Source organism: Cotesia glomerata, linkage group LG4 (assembly GCF_020080835.1).
Source record: "Cotesia glomerata isolate CgM1 linkage group LG4, MPM_Cglom_v2.3, whole genome shotgun sequence".
NCBI lineage: Eukaryota > Metazoa > Arthropoda > Insecta > Hymenoptera > Braconidae > Cotesia > Cotesia glomerata.
This window is the reverse complement of record NC_058161.1, coordinates 14,459,592-14,480,122: the sequence shown is the minus strand read 5'-3', so window position 1 is coordinate 14,480,122 and position 20,531 is coordinate 14,459,592. Positions and strand designations below refer to the sequence as shown.

The 20,531-nt window shown below is 28.3% G+C and overlaps 3 protein-coding genes across 6 annotated transcripts; 1 reads left to right on the top strand and 2 right to left on the bottom strand.

The window, feature by feature from the left end:
• The first annotated feature begins 119 nt into the window (after positions 1 to 119).
• Positions 120 to 4,636, top strand: LOC123262826 (annexin B9-like). 2 transcript variants are annotated; one of them, XM_044725287.1, is made up of 8 exons: positions 120 to 293; positions 568 to 626; positions 1,828 to 2,209; positions 2,708 to 2,860; positions 2,934 to 2,951; positions 3,478 to 3,651; positions 3,823 to 4,004; positions 4,076 to 4,636. In XM_044725287.1, exons 2-8 carry the CDS (start codon positions 600 to 602, stop codon positions 4,127 to 4,129), a joined length of 990 nt encoding a protein of 329 aa, XP_044581222.1. In that variant the 5' UTR covers positions 120 to 293; positions 568 to 599; the 3' UTR covers positions 4,130 to 4,636. The 2 variants fall into 2 exon arrangements, with proteins under 2 accessions (XP_044581222.1, XP_044581223.1); XM_044725288.1 differs by lacking the exon at positions 2,934 to 2,951.
• Positions 4,174 to 13,825, bottom strand: LOC123262790 (DNA repair protein RAD51 homolog 1-like). 3 transcript variants are annotated; one of them, XM_044725215.1, is made up of 8 exons: positions 13,661 to 13,825; positions 13,427 to 13,512; positions 11,167 to 11,294; positions 10,985 to 11,091; positions 5,327 to 5,487; positions 5,130 to 5,258; positions 4,839 to 5,027; positions 4,174 to 4,697 (listed from the first exon to the last, which is right to left on the bottom strand). In XM_044725215.1, the coding sequence occupies exons 1-8, from the start codon at positions 13,761 to 13,763 to the stop codon at positions 4,665 to 4,667; spliced, it is 936 nt and encodes a 311-aa protein (XP_044581150.1). In that variant the 5' UTR covers positions 13,764 to 13,825; the 3' UTR covers positions 4,174 to 4,664. The 3 variants fall into 3 exon arrangements, with proteins under 3 accessions (XP_044581150.1, XP_044581151.1, XP_044581148.1); XM_044725216.1 differs by lacking the exon at positions 13,427 to 13,512 and having other exon boundaries at positions 13,661 to 13,814; XM_044725213.1 differs by lacking the exons at positions 4,174 to 4,697; positions 4,839 to 5,027; positions 5,130 to 5,258; ... (2 more) ...; positions 13,427 to 13,512; positions 13,661 to 13,825 and adding an exon at positions 5,717 to 8,154 and having other exon boundaries at positions 5,344 to 5,487.
• A 209-nt stretch (positions 13,826 to 14,034) lies between these two features.
• On the bottom strand, positions 14,035 to 17,733 carry LOC123262801 (cytochrome P450 4g15). Its single transcript, XM_044725230.1, has 8 exons — positions 17,579 to 17,733; positions 17,182 to 17,442; positions 16,911 to 17,108; positions 15,624 to 15,876; positions 15,282 to 15,486; positions 14,998 to 15,186; positions 14,671 to 14,908; positions 14,035 to 14,540 (listed from the first exon to the last, which is right to left on the bottom strand). Exons 2-8 carry the CDS (start codon positions 17,411 to 17,413, stop codon positions 14,176 to 14,178), a joined length of 1,680 nt encoding a protein of 559 aa, XP_044581165.1. The 5' UTR covers positions 17,414 to 17,442; positions 17,579 to 17,733; the 3' UTR covers positions 14,035 to 14,175.
• Positions 17,734 to 20,531: the final 2,798 nt, after the last annotated feature.

Sequence of the window (20,531 nt, the reverse complement as noted above, 5' to 3'; positions counted from 1 at the left end):
ATCCGATAATCCAATTTGTTTATTCTATTATTGTTGTGATATGAGTTGAAGTGAGAAAAGGAAAGTGATTGAGAAATGGACAATATACTCATCAGAGATGAATATACTTAGGTGTGACACAAACTATATATACAACTATACACTGCATAGAAATCATTTACTGTCTATAAACTCTAGCGGTATCAGACGTAAAATATATATTGGGTGTGGTTGCATTTATTTCTTATTACTCATTACATTTATTTTGCTGTCAAAGTCGAAGTTAAATCATTGAGTCGTTTACAGCAACAGAGGTGAGTTTACTGAATTAATACAATTTCTATTTTAAATTCATCAAGTTACAAAAGTTAAATTTTATAAATTTTACAGTAGTGAACTTTGAAGATAACGTAATTGTTTATTTAATTAAAGTTTTGTCGGACATTTATAAATCATTTTGATCATTTATATTTAGTCAATAAAACTTTAAAAGAACCTATTAAAAAAATTCGGTGTCAAATTATCTCACTATTTATAAGTATCTATTACGAAAATGAATCATAAGTGTTTTTATAATTTCTTTTACAGGTCTATCAATAGAATTAGAAATAAAAATCAAAATGTCTCAACAATACTATCCATTTAAGGTAAATATATTTATTTTACAGTCGATTGTTATTTTTTTAAATTTTGTGAACTTGACAATAACAGCCAAGGTTTGTTTGGTTTACATTATTACTCACATATTGAAACACTCTATACAGCGTAACAAAAACTATCAATAACAAAATTTACGGTGGTACCTATGGATCCTTCATAAACATGGCCAAGAAGCTCTTTTTTGAGTCTAATTAATCAGATTAACTAAATTAATTAATGTACTAATTATCTCTTTTTTTTTTTTTTTCTTAAAACCCTGATAAATTTCGCTGTTTATACTACAATAAATTTGTAAGTCTTTAATAATGTGATACTATTTCTACTGATTCTCTCGAATCCACAAATTTAATATTTTCTTTATTGTTATAATATCACTGATGTATATTGCCGATTGGCGTTTTCTAAATAAATAAATAAAATAATCTGCTTCGAATACGGTAATTAATTCAGAGTCGTAAATATTTCGTACCGATCATGAATTTCTAAAAAATTTCATCAATTGCATGCTGCATCAGCTGCAATTACTACCTAGAAGAATAAGGAAAGGAATACATTTTTCAGGCAGAGATAGATGGAAAATTTCCTAAAAAATTTAAAAGGCCTAAATTCGGAGTTTTGGATAATTGGAGACTTTTTATTATCAAAATTATTAGAGGCTTTTTTTTTTTTTATTAAATTAAGATAATTTGATTATATTCTTCGATATGAATAAAATACAAAAAAAAAAATTAAAATACTGGCACATAAAAAATTTTTAAAATGTAATACATTTTTTTTTGTTTTAAATTTTGACATTATCTAGAAACGTTGTTTAAAAATGAAAATACTTGTTTGTTAAATTGTACTATTTTTATTTACTCTGTGTATAACGAAAACTTTTTGTAGAGAAAAAAATTACTTGGTTCCTTTAATTTCACTGTATAGATCAAAATATAAACTCGAGTTTACACTGCAGTTATAAGAAAAAATTAAAAATTCCCAATATATTAGCTAACATAGTTATCAATATCGTTTTACTCTTTACTAACTATTGTAACTATACTATTATCATAACAATATGGTAGGTCAGCTATTCTAATCTTAAATTCGTGATATTTATCAAAAATGAACCTTTTTTATTAGTTTTGAATACTGTAATTGAATATTCGTCCGTTATGTTATTTTAAATCAAAAAATTTTTAATTTCAGTGCACCCCGACTGTTTATCCTGCGGAACCATTTGATGCAAACGCAGATGCAGCTATTCTTCGTAAAGCTATGAAAGGTTTTGGTACTGACGAAAAAACAATAATTGATGTTTTAACTAAACGAGGAATAGTTCAACGTTTGGAAATTGCTGAAAGTTACAAGACACAGTATGGCAAAGATTTGATAAATGATTTAAAAAGTGAACTGTCGGGAAAATTTGAAGATTTTATCATTGCATTGATGACGCCATTGCCCCATTACTACGCTAAAGAACTTCATGACGCAGTTTCTGGGCTTGGTACTGATGAAGAAGCTATAGTTGAAATTTTATGCACATTAAGTAATTATGGAATCCGGACTATTGCTGCATTTTATGAAAATCGTAAGTATTTACTAAAATATTTTTTACAACATTTAATTTAATTAAAATTAATGCTTGCTGTAAAAAATTTCATATTAATAATTTTGTTACACTTACTTGAGAATTAAATTTTGTTAGAAAAATTGTCTATTTTTTTTTAAGTTTATCAAGTAAGGCTAAGTAGTTTTTGATTAAAGATATTAAATTTCATAAAAACTAAAAACTCTTATTTTTTTTTTTTTAATTACTTATAAAAATTAAGCCACCAGTGAAGATAAAAGTTTTATAGTTTTGATAGGTGATAATAATGACCTGAATTCTATAAATGAAAAATGACTTCATACTTCCAATGTATATGATGTCATCATTGGCCTTCAATAAAATTTTCATGTATATCAGTAATATTATTATAACTCATAATATACATAATTTAATTTTTTATGCTAACATGGCATAAATTTAGTGATTATTAATATTTTTATTATTATTTTTACTACAATCTATGTCATTTGTTCATAGTTTATGGCAAAAGCTTGGAAGCTGACTTAAAAGACGATACGTCAGGTCATTTCAAAAGATTATTAGTCTCCCTTTGTCAAGCTAATCGAGATGAAAATCAAGGTGTTGACTATGCCCAAGCACAAGCTGACGCACAAGCTCTATTTGACGCAGGTATTTATTTTTCATTTATTGTATTAACTTATCAATAAATTATCGATCAAATCAATTTTTATTGCACTGATAGACCCAAAGAATTTCGGCCGTAAGTTTTTTTATAAGATATGAATTATTTTTTGTAATAATATCCGTATACATTAAATTTAGTTAAAAACGTAAATATTACTTAGTTTCTATTGATGTACAACAGTTGAAAGTACCTCTTAGAATTACATGGAATGAATTTTACATTTTAAATCAGGCAAGAAATTAGCATCGAGATAGGAAAAAATTTTTTATTGAAAAATCTGCTAGCTATCCTTAAATATTCAGATTACTACGGATTTTTTTTCCCTTTTTCGCGGTATTTCTTGTCTGATTTATATTTTATAGGTGCACGTTTAAGAAAAAATTCATTTTTTTTTTTTTTTTTTTCAATAGTTATAGAGCTTGAAAGAATTAATAATTTTAAATTTAATAACCATAACATTTTTTTTTTCACGCTTGATAATATTGTGCTACATATTACTATTATCAATTTTTTATTATTATTAGCTACCATTTTTCTAATAAAGCTTACTGAACTAAAAAATTTGAATATTTATTTTAAATTATTTGTTTATTTATTAAAGGTGAGAAACAATGGGGAACAGAAGAATCTCAATTTAATATGATACTAGTAACTCGCAGTTACCAACAATTACGTCAAACCTTTTTGGAGTATGAAAAAATATCAGGACATGACATTGAAGTGGCTATTAAAAAAGAATTCTCTGGAAGTATCGAAAAGGGACTTTTAGGAATTGGTATGCCAATCAAATTTTTTAATATTCTGCATATTTTCTAGATAAAGACAAAAAGAAACCTCCAAATATTTTTTTATACAAAACATATTTATCGAAACGAAGATATTGACTTTAAACATATTTTTTAATATTTAATATTTAAGAAAATAATGAAATATTCTTTTTTCTCAGTGAAATGTGTGAAATCTAAGGTCGGATTCTTTGCTGAAAGATTGCATGCTGCAATGCAAGGCATCGGTACTAAAGATCGCACATTGATACGTATTATCGTATCAAGAAGTGAGATTGATCTTGGAGATATTAAGAAAGCATTTGAAGAACGATTTGGTAAATCATTGGAAAGCTGGATTGCTGTAAGTTAATTTTTAATTATTTAATTATAATTTTTCTTGAAATTAAATAAATTTTTTTATTTTAATTTTAGGGTGACACTTCTGGTGACTATAAGAAAGCTTTATTGTCTTTGGTATCAACGTAATTGAAAATCGTGAAATTTATGAATTATAAAAATACCATTCATGCTTACAATTTGAAAACAAAGAATTCACAATTATGTTATAATTTTTTATTAAAGATTATAATACTCTACACAAACGTGTTCCAAGCTTTCGAGACTAAAATATTGCTTTCGTCTTATGCCTTAGTGTGAATACAAAACTTATGAAAGCAAAAAAAAAATTTATATTTATAATTAACACGTGACCTTGAAAGTTTTAACACTATGAATACAATTTATTAGATAAATTTTTTGCAAATAAAATATTTATACTTTTGCATCTGCAAAGTTTGTACACAATATTAAAGTTTATTATTTTATACAAATATATATTTTTTATGCTGTTCGAGCAATTTTATGCAAGAAAACAATATTATAATTATGTAACGAAAGAAATATTTTTTTTTGTATTTGGAAAAAAAGATTTACTGCTTAAATTCTTATAATACAACATCGCAATAATGTTAATAAATGATTGGATCATGAAAAGTGTTGAGTTCATTCATTTTTCTGATGATCAAACCAAATCACGTATTCCATCAGTATCAATCTAACAAGGATAGAAAATTAATATAATTATGATTGTAAAAATTTTTTTTTAATATTTTATATTATGGTATATTCATAGCATAACTTAAAAAAAAAAAAAAAAAATGTTAATAGTTAAATTGTTGAGCAGTTAGAGACTTACACTAAATGGGACTGTAATTTGTTCCATTATAGATGATTTGAGCAATTTTACGGCGAATTTTGAACTAGCGGTTCTAGTTAATTGTAACCGTTTAAAAAAACGACTTGACACAGATTGACCGCCAGCACTATCAAAAATTATTTTACCTTTGAGATTTATTTGTGTCACCAACTCATTAACAACTATCACCTTAAAAATTAATAAAAGTTAATGAAATAAAATAATTCAAATCAAATATTATTAAATTTAAATAACAGAAACTTAAGCATAATTATTTAGTTTGGTAATTACCGCGATGTTATATTTAGATGCTAATTTTTGTAACTCATCCAATATATTTAAGTAAAGTCGTACTCGTAGAGATGGTTCTTCAACTGACATTATTAAAAAAGACAAACTGTCAATTATAATTAATCGAATCTTAAATACAAAGAAGATTATTTTAATATAATTGGTTTAACAAAATTGAATATTGAAATAGAAATTACCAAATTATTTTTAGTTTGATTTACTAAAGTATTTTTCAACTTTTCAATAGTAGTTGACAATTCCTCTAGCTTTCCTAGTGTAGCAATTTGAATGTTTTGAGCCATCAAATCATTGCTTATTTTAAGTCTTGGATATAATTTTTTATATCCTTCTATTAAATCTGAAATTAAGTTAATTGTTAATATTACAAATAATCGATTAAAAATTTTCTTCATGGTTAGTTAATAATAACAAATATAAGGAATTCTTAAGACAATGAAAAAAATCTTGTTTATTTTTAATAACTTTACATTTATATTCAATACTGTCCTTAAAAAAATTATAATTCAATCAATCAAAATTAGTACGTTAAAAAAATTTTTAAACAAGATATAATATTTGAAAATTATGTTTTGAGTAATGAAAATGGATTGTTAGAATCATAAAAATTATCGTTTTCATCATCATCATCATTATTGTCATCGGTTTTTAAGCAATCTGTATCAAAATCATTGAGTGATTTATTTTTTTTATTTCTTCGTCTTTTTCTTCTTACACTTTTCATACCTTCGTAGATTTTAACTTCACAACTGTTTAAAATGTCAATAATTTTTTTTCTTAATATTTGGAAAATTTTTAAAAGATTTGGAGCGTTTTTTAATCTTGTTGAAACATAAGCTTCAATGTCATTACGCGTTTTAAAATTATTATAAAAATGGTACAGTAATGTACCATTGAAGAAATCACCTATCGATGGTGTCTCATAAATACACCCTACCAGTGCATTCAAATGCATTATATGTCGCAGGCAACTTTGAAATTGTGAAAAAACGTGGACTATATCAGAGTCAAATTTATCAGGATACATTCTCAGATCTTTACCAATCTGAAGATGTTCCAAAAAAAATGGTAACGAAGCAATACAATCTTCTTTACTGGTTTCATTAATCAAGTTCGCTAGAATTGATGATCCCACTTCAGTTGATAACTTTTTCAATCTTCTTGTTTCTTGTATGTGTACCAAATTATCGGCAAATTTCCTTTGAAATTTATCTTTCGACCGTTGAAACCCTACTTTTTTATCAATAATTCCCAGCAACATCGACACTAACAAACAATCTAAATGTAACTGAGTCCTTTGCGGCTCACTATTTTGTTTCATCCAGTATAAGATCACAGCAATATACAGTTTCCATGATGACGGCACTTCTTCTAAATGATATATCTCTTCAATTTCAGCTGTTTCATCGATTATTTTTTTTCTTACTTCTTCATTCACTACACCTAAATTTTCCAATGTTACACTCGACTTGGGAATATTCAAGTGAACTTTAGTCATCTCGTCATTTTCACGCGTAATCAATTTCATAACTACGTTTTCTTTTTGATTAACATTACTGTTCATCGTTGTCAGTAAACTGCAGATTTTGGTAATTATTGGCATGCTTATTTCGTGTGCTGATGGATAATACATACTTTCTATTTGTACCGGTAAAATGTATACATGATGAGAAATAATATTGATGAAATATAACGGAAATTTTCCATTTGAATGATCTTTCATAAACCATTCCGGTAAGGAATCTGCAAAAGTCTCGTCTGGAATAATTGGTAGTTTACAAGTTGCATCATTATTTATATCTTCATGATTAGTTTCAGTATTATCATCTTCATACGTATTATCTTCTTCTGTATACTTGTTATTCAAACTATTGAGATTGTGGATATCCAATTCTTTTACTTCTTGTTTTTCAAATTTATAAATTGAGGTATTTTTTACAATATTTTCAATAAATTGCTGGTCGAAACCCAAAGGAGCTAGCATGTGTGTTGAAATATTCAAGTACGTGTTAATAATAGTTTCCATTTTTTCAACAACACGTTGATATTGATTTTTACTTACGTGTTTAACAATTTTATTCATTGCATCATTCAAAGTATGATGTTTTAACCAATTAAAAATACGATCAATTTTCAATTGTTGATAATTAGTCACGCGTTGTTTTAATATTCTCAATTCTGAAAAAAATTTATTGAATACTTTGCTATTGATGTAATCGTTTCCAAGAAGAATTGAAGCTAAAGGCAACAATGTGATATCAAGACCCTTAAATTTATTTAATAGTTTTTCTATCCGATATATTTTACATCTTTTAATGTATCCTTTACCATATCGTACAATATAACGATCTAATGTATTAAAAGGAATATACATTACGCCATAAATATAAAAATCGGAATCGTAACTTAATACTGGGCAGTTTAAAACTCTTGCAATTGCGGCCGCTGATTCATCAGCTTCGAAGGTACACATGTAGTACTTTATTTCCATTTTATTCATAACATCAACAAATACATCATGCAAAAGCATAGGAAAAAGGAATGTTCGATGATTATTGTTGAAATTAATAATAGAAGCTGAGTTTAACCGGTCTTTAAACCGGCCGATTAGTGTATGATATTTTTTACTTTCCCAACCTCCATCTATTATGACTAATGGTTCGACGTTGCATCGTAATAAGTCTTCAAAAAATCGTGTTACACAATGTGCAATTTGATCATAATCACCGCTAAATATACTATCACCGTAAGTTTTATTGCAATATAACTGCGCATTTAGACTCGCTCCGTCAATCACTAATTTTGTATTTGCCAGTTCATATGCATCGAAATAATAATCTGAACGATTTTGAATATATGTTGTCAATCCACGTATACCCATTTTTGCATTTCAGTAAAAAAAACTATTTGTTTACTGATAAATATTTCAAAAAAACGATTTAGTTAACTTTGTTTCGATACATGCACGTGTTCAATGTTGTTTTTTACTGTAGATACATATATACAGACTATACTATGCGAGACATTAACCCTTTCACGGTCGATTCGGACTGAGTCGTACTTTTTCTCCCGGAGTGGGGATAGCCAGTCGCGTGAGCGGACTAACTCCCGCCACCAGATTTTCGTGCCCGCCGCGTGCTCACTCAGGACCGTATTTATTGTTTTTATAGCTTTACCGTGTAAATTATTAATGAGGTTATTGTTTTCATTTAAACTCTCGAAGCAAGAAGAAAAATTCTTAAATCGAGAAATTTTTCTTGAACCAAGAATTATATCTTGACTCAAGAAATTCTTTTTCTTCAAAATAGTGTTCTTGGTTTAAGATTCTTGCTCTTGAGTCAAGTTAAATTTTTTATCACTGTACAAAGTTTTATTACATAAAAAAATTAAAGAATATTCATAACAAATAAATTATAATTTCTGTACCAACAAAGTTGATAAGTAAAAAAAAAAAACATTTGTTTAACATTTTCTTGTCAGAGAGTTATTTTTTAAGAACCTTTACTATACGCCCCTGCGCTCCGCTCACTGGATTGCGTGCAGTCCCCTTGCCCCGCGAGTAGGAAAAGAGTGGGAGAAACGCCCAGAACCGTGAAAGGGTTAATTCCTCCCGGTCAGTGTTGCTTTTGTAGTAATGGAAAAATGAATTTATGGAAATCTCTAAAGATTAATTTGGAAATTAATAAAAATGTACTTTAATGTTAAAGGAAAAAATTATAAAAGAACATCCCTAAAATAAGAAAAAAGTATAAATAGAAACCCGTAAATTAAGAAAATGGCTTATTAGTAAATCTGTAAGTTTGGCCAACTAAAGAAAAGTAAATCTCTATTTTTGAAAATTTCTTTTACTGGAAATATGATTATTTGAAATAAATTAAAAAAATCTAAATAAATAAATTAACTTTTGTGTAATTGGAAACTTATCAATTGCGAAATTAATAAAAAAAGTAATTTTTATAAATGGATATCTTTTAAATATTCCGTTTAAATAAAAATAATTTTCACATTATGGATAATTTAATTTTCGGAAAAGTTTGCGTTTGTAATATAATATTTACGGCAATTAATAAAAAAAGAATTATTTATTAATAAACATATGAATAAACGTCCGATAGATTCTATGAAATTTCGCAGAAATGGAATTCAATATTTTTAAAAACTTAAAAAAATTGAAATTCACATTAATGGCCATCAATAAAAAAAGAATCACTAAAAATGTAAATCTTTAAAAATGGAAATTTCTAAAAAACGGAAATCTTTAAAAATGGCAATCTCTCAAAATAAATAATCGCTTTTTTTGAGAATTAACGAGAATTCCCAGCAGCTATGAGAATTTTATATCCAAAAGGAGGTACTGAGGATACCGGAAGCTCGACTACCAAGACACCTTCTCCGACGGTTCTCGCGGAAAACGCTAGAATACATTTTAAATTATCAGTTATCATGTAGGGAGGCATCTAGTAAACCGGAAGCTCGATTACCAAGACATCTTCTCCGACGGTTCTAATGGAAAACGCTACAATACATTTTAAATCATCAGTTATTACGTAGTGAGGTATCTAGCAAACCGGAAGCTCAACTACTAAGACATCTTCTCTGACGGTTCTCGCGGAAAACGCCAGAATATATTTTAAATAATCTTTGTCTCAGACTCATGTGATGTTGAAATTGAAAAACAAAACAAACGGAGAAAATATCTTGATAATGGCGTTATCCTAGACCGCTGACTTCTACGCCCAATATTAAATTGCATGATTATTTATTTTGAGAGATTACCATTTTTAAAGATTTCCGTTTTTTAGAAATTTCCATTTTTAGAGATTTTCATTTTTAGAGGTATATTTTTAGAGATTTCCATTTTAAAGATTTACATTTTTAGTGATTCTTTTTTTAATGATGGCCATTAATGTGAATTTCAATTTTTTTAAGTTTTTAAAAATATTGAATTCCATTTCTGCGAAATTTCATAGAATCTATCGGACGTTTATTCATATATTTATTAATAAATAATTCTTTTTTTATTAATTGCCGTAAATATTATAGTACAAACGCAAACTTTTCCGAAAACTAAATTATCCATAATGTGAAAATTATTTTTATTTAAACGGAATATTTAAAAGATATCCATTTATAAAAATTACTTTTTTTATTAATTTCGCAATTGATAAGTTTCCAATTACACAAAAGTTTATTTATTTATTTAGATTTTTTTAATTTATTTCAAATAATCATATTTCCAGTAAAAGAAATTTTCAAAAATAGAGATTTACTTTTCTTTAGTTGGCCAAACTTACAGATTTACTAATAAGCCAATTTCTTAATTTACGGGTTTCTATTTATACTTTTTTCTTATTTTAGGTATGTTCTTTTATAATTTTTTCCTTTAACATTAAAGTACATTTTTATTAATTTCCAAATTAATCTTTAGAGATTTCCATAAATTCATGTTTCCATTACTACAAAAGCAACACTGACCGGGAGGAATTAATGTCTCGCATAGTACATTTTCATGTTTTTAGTATCGGATTTTCCTGTTTAAAATTAACGTCAGATAATTTTTAAGTTGACTCAAGTTTCTAACTTTCTAGCAGTTGGTTGTAAATTGTACTATCCTCGAGCGCAATCTGAAGTCGGATAGAGTAAATGGGTATTACGGCGGTTATACATGTAGAATTTTAAATACATTTTTATAAAATTTATTATCAATAAATTTTTTTTTTTTATATTAGTTTCACTCACGTTGAGCTTTCAAAATAAAAATTAATTTTTTCGTTAAATTTTTTGTTCATGACAGATAAACAAAAATACATTCGTATTTTGATCAATTAAAGACTTACCATTAATACGTTGTAAGGAAAATGCATTTCTAGTGTCAATGTATAAGGCTCTGCCATTTAAACCACCAAGTTCTCGAGACAACTGTACATGAAGACAAGCTTGGAAACTAAAATATGTATTATAAAATACAAAATTATCTGTTTTCGGCATCAAAACAAATGATAGTTTTCTTATTATTTACCAGATTTGAGTCTTTCCTGATCCTTGAGCACCGCATAGTTCTGTAATTGTCCCACATTGAAATCCACCATCAAGGATTTTATCTAACAATTTACTTGATGAAGATAATTTTTGATACTCTAATTCTGCCTATTAACGTCACAGAAAAAAATCATAAGAAGTATTGTTGAAATGATTCTTGTTACCTATATAAAATACAATATACCACAAAACACGGAAAATTTTTTAAGATAATGTCACAGATACCATAAGTATTAAATGTTCCATACAAAGCTTTATTTGATTTACGTAGTTGGTTTTCCTATTCAAAGTCACATTAGAGAAAGAGAGACAGAGATAAATTTTAAAAGTTTTTTTAACTTCCCGCTAAGAAAATTGAAAATTTTCAAAAATCGGGAAGTTATTGGTTTTACCCCGTTTTTCGAAAATCGAGTTTTCATTAGATCTCGACGTTTTGAGGTCCTAGGAAGCTTTCCTGACTATTCCCGCGAGGGTGTCACTATGTCTGTATGTATGTGTGTGTAAGTATGTAAACCTCTTATAACTTTTGAACGGTTGAACCGATTTCATCGCGGTTGGTGCCATTCGAAAGGGCTTCGCCAAACTTAGATTTCCTGTTAATTTGAACAGATTCGGATCGATAGATTTTGAGAAATTTGGAGAAATCTAAAAAAAAGTAGAAAAAAAATTTTTTTCTGAAGTGGTTTTTTTGGGATAATTTTTAAACGGCTTAACCGATCGATTCCAAAAACTAATCAGCTCTCAACCTTGAAAAACCACGTCGATCGCCGCCAATCCGGTCAAAATCGGTTGATTCGTTCGAGAGATATCGTGAACGATAGAAAACCGAAAAAAGTGTTTTTTCGGAGTTACTCCGAAATTTCTAGTTTGACCAATTAAAACTTAGAAATTATTTATAAGGCTTCAAAAATTGCGTAGAATGCCGTCAACCGCGTAAAAATCGGTTCATTCATTCAAAAGTTATTGCGGTATGAACATTCTAAAAATAGTGTTCTATGAAACTTCTATCAGACTTTTGAGCTCAAAGAGCTCAAAAGCATAGAAAAAGTATCTTTTTGAGCTCGGAGAGCTTAAAACAACACACAGATTGTACTTTTGAGCTCGAAGAGCTCAAAAAAGCGGCCAAGTATTAACGGAATTAGCGGGAAGTTGCAGGGATGGCCTTTAGGGTCAACCGTTTTCATAATTTTTTTTATTAATTATACCATCACATTCTCTGAATCTGTACTTTTAATTACGCAAAGTTTTCAATTTATTATTTCTTTTCATCGCCTAAATTTTTCTCTAAGCCTAAACGTCACTTTTTGTAAAATAAAATAAAAAGTTTTAATTTCAAATAAAACTTAATGTTAAACCTTTAAACTTTAAAAGCTCATTATTTTTTTTACTCATTCTCTTAAGCTTTTCTAAAATTTAGTAGGTTTATTATCTTACTATAATTTACTAATATGTCAAATTTCATCTAATTCTGAACGGTAAATCTCTAACCGAGTACTACCTTAAAATTTAAATTTCGCAATGGATATTTGCAGAAACTTTTGTTAATATCGATGGGTTATTCGTGGTCAAATCAATGATTTTTTATGGGTAATCGCTCTAATTGTTTTATTTTTGAATACTTTATTATTTAATCTAGCAATTGTTCTTAATACTCTCTCTTGAAAATTTTTAATTGCGATATCTCCCGAACGAATCAACCAACTCTGAAGTAGTTCTCGGCATTTTATGCAGTTCTTTGGGCATAAAAAACAATTTTTTTTTCTCAAAAGCGATCTGACAAGAAATATAAAAATTATTCAAAAATAAAGAAATTTTTTTTGAAAACTTTTCATTTGTGATATCTTCCGAACCGGGATGAAATCAATAACTTTTCATCAATAATTTTTTGGTAGATTTTATTTAACAAGAAGTCAAAAATTAATAATTGTCAACTTAAATTCAATAAATATTACTAAAAAAAAAATTTTGTTCCGCTTGGATTATTGCGGAAAGTTTTATTTCGTAAAAAAACCAATTTTTTTAAAAATTCGATATCTTTTAGATTGGTAAAAAAAAATCCCAAAATTTGCCAGAAAAGAGTTTCGAAAAAAGAAAATTTTTTACCTCATTTACACGACTAAATAAAAATTATCAGGGAACGTATTCTAATAAAATATTCTATAAATTAAAAATAAGTATACAGTATGGTATCATCGGTCATCATAATTATTAAAAAAATAAATAAATAAACATTAGCTAACCTGCCAATGGTCTAAAGCAAGCAATGTTAGTGGAGGTATCATAAAATTTTTCATAACTTTAACATTGACAAATCTTTCGATGATTTCTGTAAATAATTATAGAAAAAAATAATCATTGTAAGTAGCGCTTTTTCAATTAAAAATATATTTTTAGAATCTAACAAAGAGTCCTAATAATATTTTCGTTTTTTTTACTGTCGTTTTATAAGTTATAACACCAACGAACTAATTTACCTGGCGAATTATCGATATCTTCCACAAAAAAATAACCATTTTTATGAAAATTGTCTATTATTTCTTCTGAGAAATTATGCAAACTTGCCAAAGGTCGTAACATGATCAACTTTTCTCGAACACAGTAAAAAATTTTGGTTATGTTTTGTTTCTGCGAGCTGCAAGTATTTATAAATGGAAATAAGGTTAAACTCGAGGAGTCGAGTGATACTATTTGACAGAAAAATAGTTTTTCGATGGGTAAGATGGTTAAATACACTGAAAAATAATTTATTTAATAAATAAATATGAAAAATGTATTTGAGAGGATTGTTTATTAATTTTATTATAAAGCAAATTGCAATTGATTGCAATAATAATAATAATAATAAATATAAACGTTAATGATTAATGTATTCTCCTACATAAGATTGCAATATTTTTGATAGTTAAAAATAATATTACAACAAAAGTAATAAATCAATAAAATATTAATTATTTTATGTGTTTTTACAACATATACTACAATTTGTACCTTAAGCAGTAACGCCTACTTGTGTTCTTGATTCAAGACGCACTCTGAAACCTTCAGCTCTCTTAAGAATAATATCAGCTTGGAGCCTGAAATCACTTTCCTTAATATCTGACTTTACACGGAAGTTTCTCAATATCGTTGACAGAAGAATTTTAAGCTTGAGCATAGCATATTTGCGACCAACGCATGAACGTGGTCCAGCTGAGAATGGTATAAATGCATAATAATGACGATTTGCTGTCTTATCTGGCAAGAAGTTATCTGGGTTGAATGTGTCAGGATCCGGGTATAAGTGAGGTAAACGGTGCATCTTGAATGTACCAACTACGACTGTGCAACCACCGGGAACGGTGTAGTCTCCGGATGCTGAAAAAATCCCAAATGTATAATAAATCTATATTGTGTGAAACCATAAAGAAAAAATTACTTATTACTTAAATCTATACGTTCGATAGTAATTTAGTAGTTTTTAGAAAAAAATTGATAAAAAATATACCAAGTTTCAAATCTGTCTTGATTTGACGAGCAATGACAGGTACTGGTGGGTACAAACGCAATGTCTCCATCAAGCACCGTTCGAGATATTTCATCTCCAAAGTATCTTGGAAAGTGCAAGGTCTGTCACTGTCACCAAAGATCTGGTCCAGCTCTTGAATAACTTTTTCTTGGATGTCCGGGTGGCAACCCATCATTGACAAGAAGAAACTAGATCCCGCAGCGGTCGTATCGTGTCCCTAAAAAATAACGAAAATTTTTATTTAAATGTGTTATTAATTCTGATATAAACCGGAGTTGTGATGGTCAAGTTTTTTGGATGATTTACTTCAAACATAATAGTGTCAACTTGTTCTTTGACTTCTTGTTCAGTAAGAACGGTTCCGTTTTGACCGGCTTCCATCAAAAGGTCCAAGAATGCCAATCTCTTCTTTTCACCAACGTCATTGTCATCGACATCAAGATCATCCTTTAATCCTGCTGATTGACCGAATGACAGACCTTCTACACTGGTCAACTGCAAATATATAAAATTGTTAATATATATATATATATATATATTGGAGCTAAATCTTATCAAAGTGAATAATTTATAAACAAATAAAATCTCACTTTAGCATCTTTGCTTTCAGTTGTCTTGATAAAGTTACGTTTTCCGGCTTTGAAGTCTTCCTTCTTACGTTGGATAACTTTTTTAGTAAGACTGTGGATGACATCTAACAATTGAATTTGGTCTTTTCCGTACTTAGTCAGGTTGAAGAGCCAATCAGGTCTTAACCAAACGCGAGTGTGACGCAAGTGGAGTATGTCACACATTCTAAAAAAATAAAGTTCATATTAGTGTAATTTATGAGTATAATATTATTATTAGTATTAGTATGGACATGTCTAATAGCATGACAGAAATAATGTTGGATAAAACGAAATTAGGAGGTAAGATTTTTTTTTTCTTACTTCATTACAGCCATTGCGTATTCGTATCCACTGCGATCTTGAGTAGATTTCGACACACCCATAGCAGTTTCCAGAAGAATTTCAACAGTTGTTTCAGACATATAATCGTGGCAATCAAATTCTTTGGAACCTTCTTTACGCATTTTTTCTACAACTGCACGTGAGTTTGCGTTAAAGAGATCAATGAAACTCTTCAATACGTTCAAATGGAAAGTTGGAGCAATTAATTTACGGTGTACTCTCCATTTTTGACCTGAAATTCATTGATTTTAAAAAAATTTATAACTATTAAATTATCGTTTTTAATCGAAATCAAAACTACGAAATTTTTAACTTTCCGCTAAAAAAATTCAATGAGTAAGCCAATATACTTTTGTTCAATTTTTGATACTCGAATCTAAGAGATGTTAAAATTTCTTAACTCTTAGAAAGTTTGAAAATGTAGAATCAATCCTTTATTTCCATTCGATTTTCAAAAATCTACTTTTTATCAGATCTCGATATTTTAATAATTTACTAATTTTTAACCGATCGAGTTTGAATTCTGCATTTGTTTTTTCGTTTAAAAATTTGTGAATAAATACTTTTTAAAAATTATTTTTGTTTTTGTATAATCAAAAAAGTTACATATTTCTTAGAACTTCAAGCTAGAAAATAACGGGAAGTTTTGAAAGTAGCCTATTCGATCAACCATATGTAAATTTTTTTTGTCTTTCGGGAAACTTATCAGCCAAAAATCACTACTTGTTCCTAAAATACCGGTAATGAGAATATTTCAAAAAGATTTCTCTAATTTAAAGTTAATTACAAATAAAATAAATTTCTTTACACTTTGATTATACTATTTGCATGAAGAAATAACTTTACAAATACTTTAATTATTAAGGATATTACCTATTTATAGGGAATAATTTGATGGCTAATTTGATGTCAGTTTATATAACAAAATGAGTGGGACAAGAGAAAGCATGTTCTACTACAGTCAAGTTTTCTTCCTGGTCTAACTGCATTTTATTACTCTCTAACAGATTGCATCGTATTAATTGCGGAAATTTACACGTATTTTCCTATACTGCATGTCTTTCATAACGAATATCAACTCGATTACGACTTAGAGCATTAACAAAAAAAAAAGTTTGGTCATGCAACAAGTGTTGAATGTTTTACTTAAAAAAAAAAAAAACTCTACTTATTTTATACGTTAAAATATTTTATCACTGACTGTAATAAAAAAAAAATTTTCTTTTTTCTAAGATGATTTTTTTTTTATTAAAATTATTTACTTACCGGTTGAAATGAGAAGACCGTTTCCGAGCCATGGCTGGAAGAATCGGTACTCTGCGGATTTGTCGATGTAAACATGACTGGAAAGAATAACTTCAACGTCTCGTGGGTCTACCAAGAAAATTAACAATTTCGGGCCGATCCAAAGTCGTACTACTTGATCGAATTCATTCGAACGTTCCATTATATTACGGAAGATACCTAAAACATTGTTATTTTTAATTATTACCATAGTTTTAGGCCGAATAACAAAAGTGAATTTTTTAAAACTCACTGTCTGAGCTTCCCATAAATTCCAATGCATTTCCAATAAGTGGATATCCTGGTGGACCGGGGATTTTTTCCGCAAGTTCAAGCACGTGTCGTTGTGAAACTCTGAAATAAACATACCACAAAACAAGGGCAGGAACAAGAAGTGCCAAAAATACCGAAAACGCTGACATTCCAGCAGTAGCAGTAGTTGCTGCTACTGTGCCAGGAATGATCTCTGGTCCAGCTACCGACATCCTGATTTTTTAAAATTATTTTCTTATTTCTGTAAAATGAAGAAAAATAAACAATTTCACTTTTACACTTCTATGAATAACATTTCGGGGAACAACAAATATCCAATTCTGTTAGAAGGGATGTTTCTTGTAAATAGGTCACAAAATAAATCCAAAATCACCCACCTAATTAAAACAGTTAGATCAATTTCTTCCGATCAACAACCACCGAACTACTTTCCGAGTCGGCCGTTCCGTCATTTTATAAGTACGATACCCATACTATTACATATATTCGTTCATACGTCTTTAGATTTACTCTTTCCCCACCAATTCTTCATCTAGGCCAGAGGTTGTCGATTGTAATTAATAGATATTCAATGATATGCATTTCCGAGTTTCCAAATACTTAATTAATATTCATTGTTGATATAACATCATATTTTTGATTATACATTATGATTTTTTTGCTTCACCAAATATGATTACAATCAAAATTAACTCTTGATATTTAGTGATAAATTATGATTGACGTATCGACTTCATTATTTATAAAAAAAATTATTGTAGTTATTTGATCATTTTTTACGTGAAATTTATGTCACATTAGATTTTTCTTGGAAAAGGAATATTCTACAATTCAAAGGAAACCTTCTATTGTTAAATTTATTTAAATTAATCAATGAGTTTAAAATAAAAATTAGAAAAATGGTAAACTCTACAAGCCATCTTTAGAACTTATTAATTTCAAGTTTAAAATTGATTTTAAAAATATTGCTTTTTGAACGTTTTCGAAGTCTCTGAGCTCTATATTGATTAGAGGCTTTTTCAAAAATTTTTAAAAGCAGCGATATATTCCAAACAAGTCATTCAACCTTAACTTACTTGGCAACATTCCAGCAGTTTTTCGAACAAAAAAGGATGATCATGTATCAAAAATATAATAGGTTCTATAAGAAATACGAATGCTTAAAAAAAAAAAAAAAACTTTTTTTTGCTAATTTTTCGTTTATGATCTCTTGAACGAATCAACCGATTTCTATGTATTTTACGGTATTTGATCCAACATTTTAAAGAAAAGAGCAAAAATTATTATGAACTCTATCGGTGCAATAATTTGGGCGTTACTTCGGAAAAAAAATTTTTTTTTAATTTTTAAAAATCTACCATCCTCAATTGATTCTAATTTTCACTAAATCTAAATCAGCCAGGCCGATCGTTTTGATAAGAAAAAAGAAATTCATTTGTATAAACACACGGTGAGAAATTTATAATAATAATTATCATCAAATAATGGTAAATTCCAGAATACTGACAAGAGGGGAAGTATTATCATCATTCTAATAGTTATAATCTTAGTTGTTAATCATTCCCATACAATAGTTACCATCGCGGGTGAAAAATAAATAATGAAAGCTGCAGCTAGTTATCATGACAATTATTACTATCGATAGATGATGTTTATTACCGTCTCGGATTGAAAATAAATATAAACACTCGATTATATTCAGATATTTTTGTACTTATTTACAAAGAAAATACTTCCAATTCTAAATTAGATGAATATAATCATTTACAAATGTAATGATGTGCCTCTCTTCATTGATATTTCGTTCCAGATACCAAAATGGCTCATAAATTAGCCTATAGACTAGAAAAAATCTGGAAATCGGTTGATCGCGCAGGCCAACCTTAGAACTTCCCGTTAAGATTGAATTTGAAGCGCCTTAAAATTTGTTTTTTGGTTAATATTTGAGCTTTTCAAGCTCAAAGGACAGCTCAAATGGTAGAGTAGCCGACATGTCTTCGGAAGGTTCTGGGTTCGAATCCCAGTCCGAGCTATCTAATAATTTTTTCTCGCATATTCTATAAACTCACATTAAGATGATCCTCTCCACATTCCTTTCTCAATCCTTTTCTACCAATATCCTGTTACGTGAATGTGGAACGCTTCACGTAATAATTACCGTAACTCCTATTCTTTCCCGCTTCACAGCATTATTTATATTTGTACGACAGTTTTTCATATTTTGAACTGTTCGAGCTCAATATGCATTTATTCATTTTTTTAATTTTTAATTTGGCAAGCTATTATTGTTGCCAATTTTGACAGATTTTTAATTTGAAAAATTTGATCTTTCGTAAATTTTTAAATTATTCTAGTTAGAGTATAATTTTTTACATTCTTTAGAATTTTATTTACATTTTGAGATTTCGAGTTCAAAATGTATCCATCTACATTTTCAATCTTCGATTTCGGAAGTATTACTTTAAAATTAAAAATTCTGTACACTTTAAAGTTATTTTTAAAAAACAATTTTTTTTTTAGTTTTTTTTTTTTTAATTTCTTTGGAATGGCTCTATGGATTAACTCTCAAATCTATAGATGATTATAATCAGATCTAATTTTTGATAACCATTTCGAATTTCGTGTCGAAGAATTTAATCGGTCGATTCGTTTCTTAGAAACCGTACGACCAAAATTTATTTACACACACACACGTCCAGACATCTCGGCGGGAATAGTCAGAATGGCTTCCTGGGACCTCAAAACGTGGAGATCCGATGAAAACTCGACTTTCGAAAATCGGACCGAAATCAATAACTTCCTTTTTTTCGAAAATTTTCAATTTTCTTAGCGGGAAGTTAAAAAATATTCTAAATGTAAATATTTTTACAATATGGATTATATTTTCAAAATGTGAACTATTTTAAAATGTGAATTTTTTTTTTAATTTGAATTTTCGTTATACAGACAAAAAAATTTTTTTTTATCATTGAAATTTTCATATGCTGATAACATAATTTTTTTTCTAAATTTGATACTGAAAAAAAATTTATTTCAAAACTTGATTTTTAATTTTACTGATAAAAAAAAATTAGAAAAACGGTTCACCCTAAAGGCCATCCCTGCAACTTCCCGCTAATTCCATACCTGGGCGTTTAAAATTGTACTTATGACATTTTTAAGCTCAAAATATAATTTATGTGATATTTTGAGCTCACTGAGTTCAAAGAGATAATATTTCTATGCATTTGAGCTCTCCCAGCTCAAAAGTCTGATAGAAGTTTCATAGAACACTATTTTTGGAATTTTCAAACCGCAATAACTTTTGAATGGATCAACCGATTTTCACGC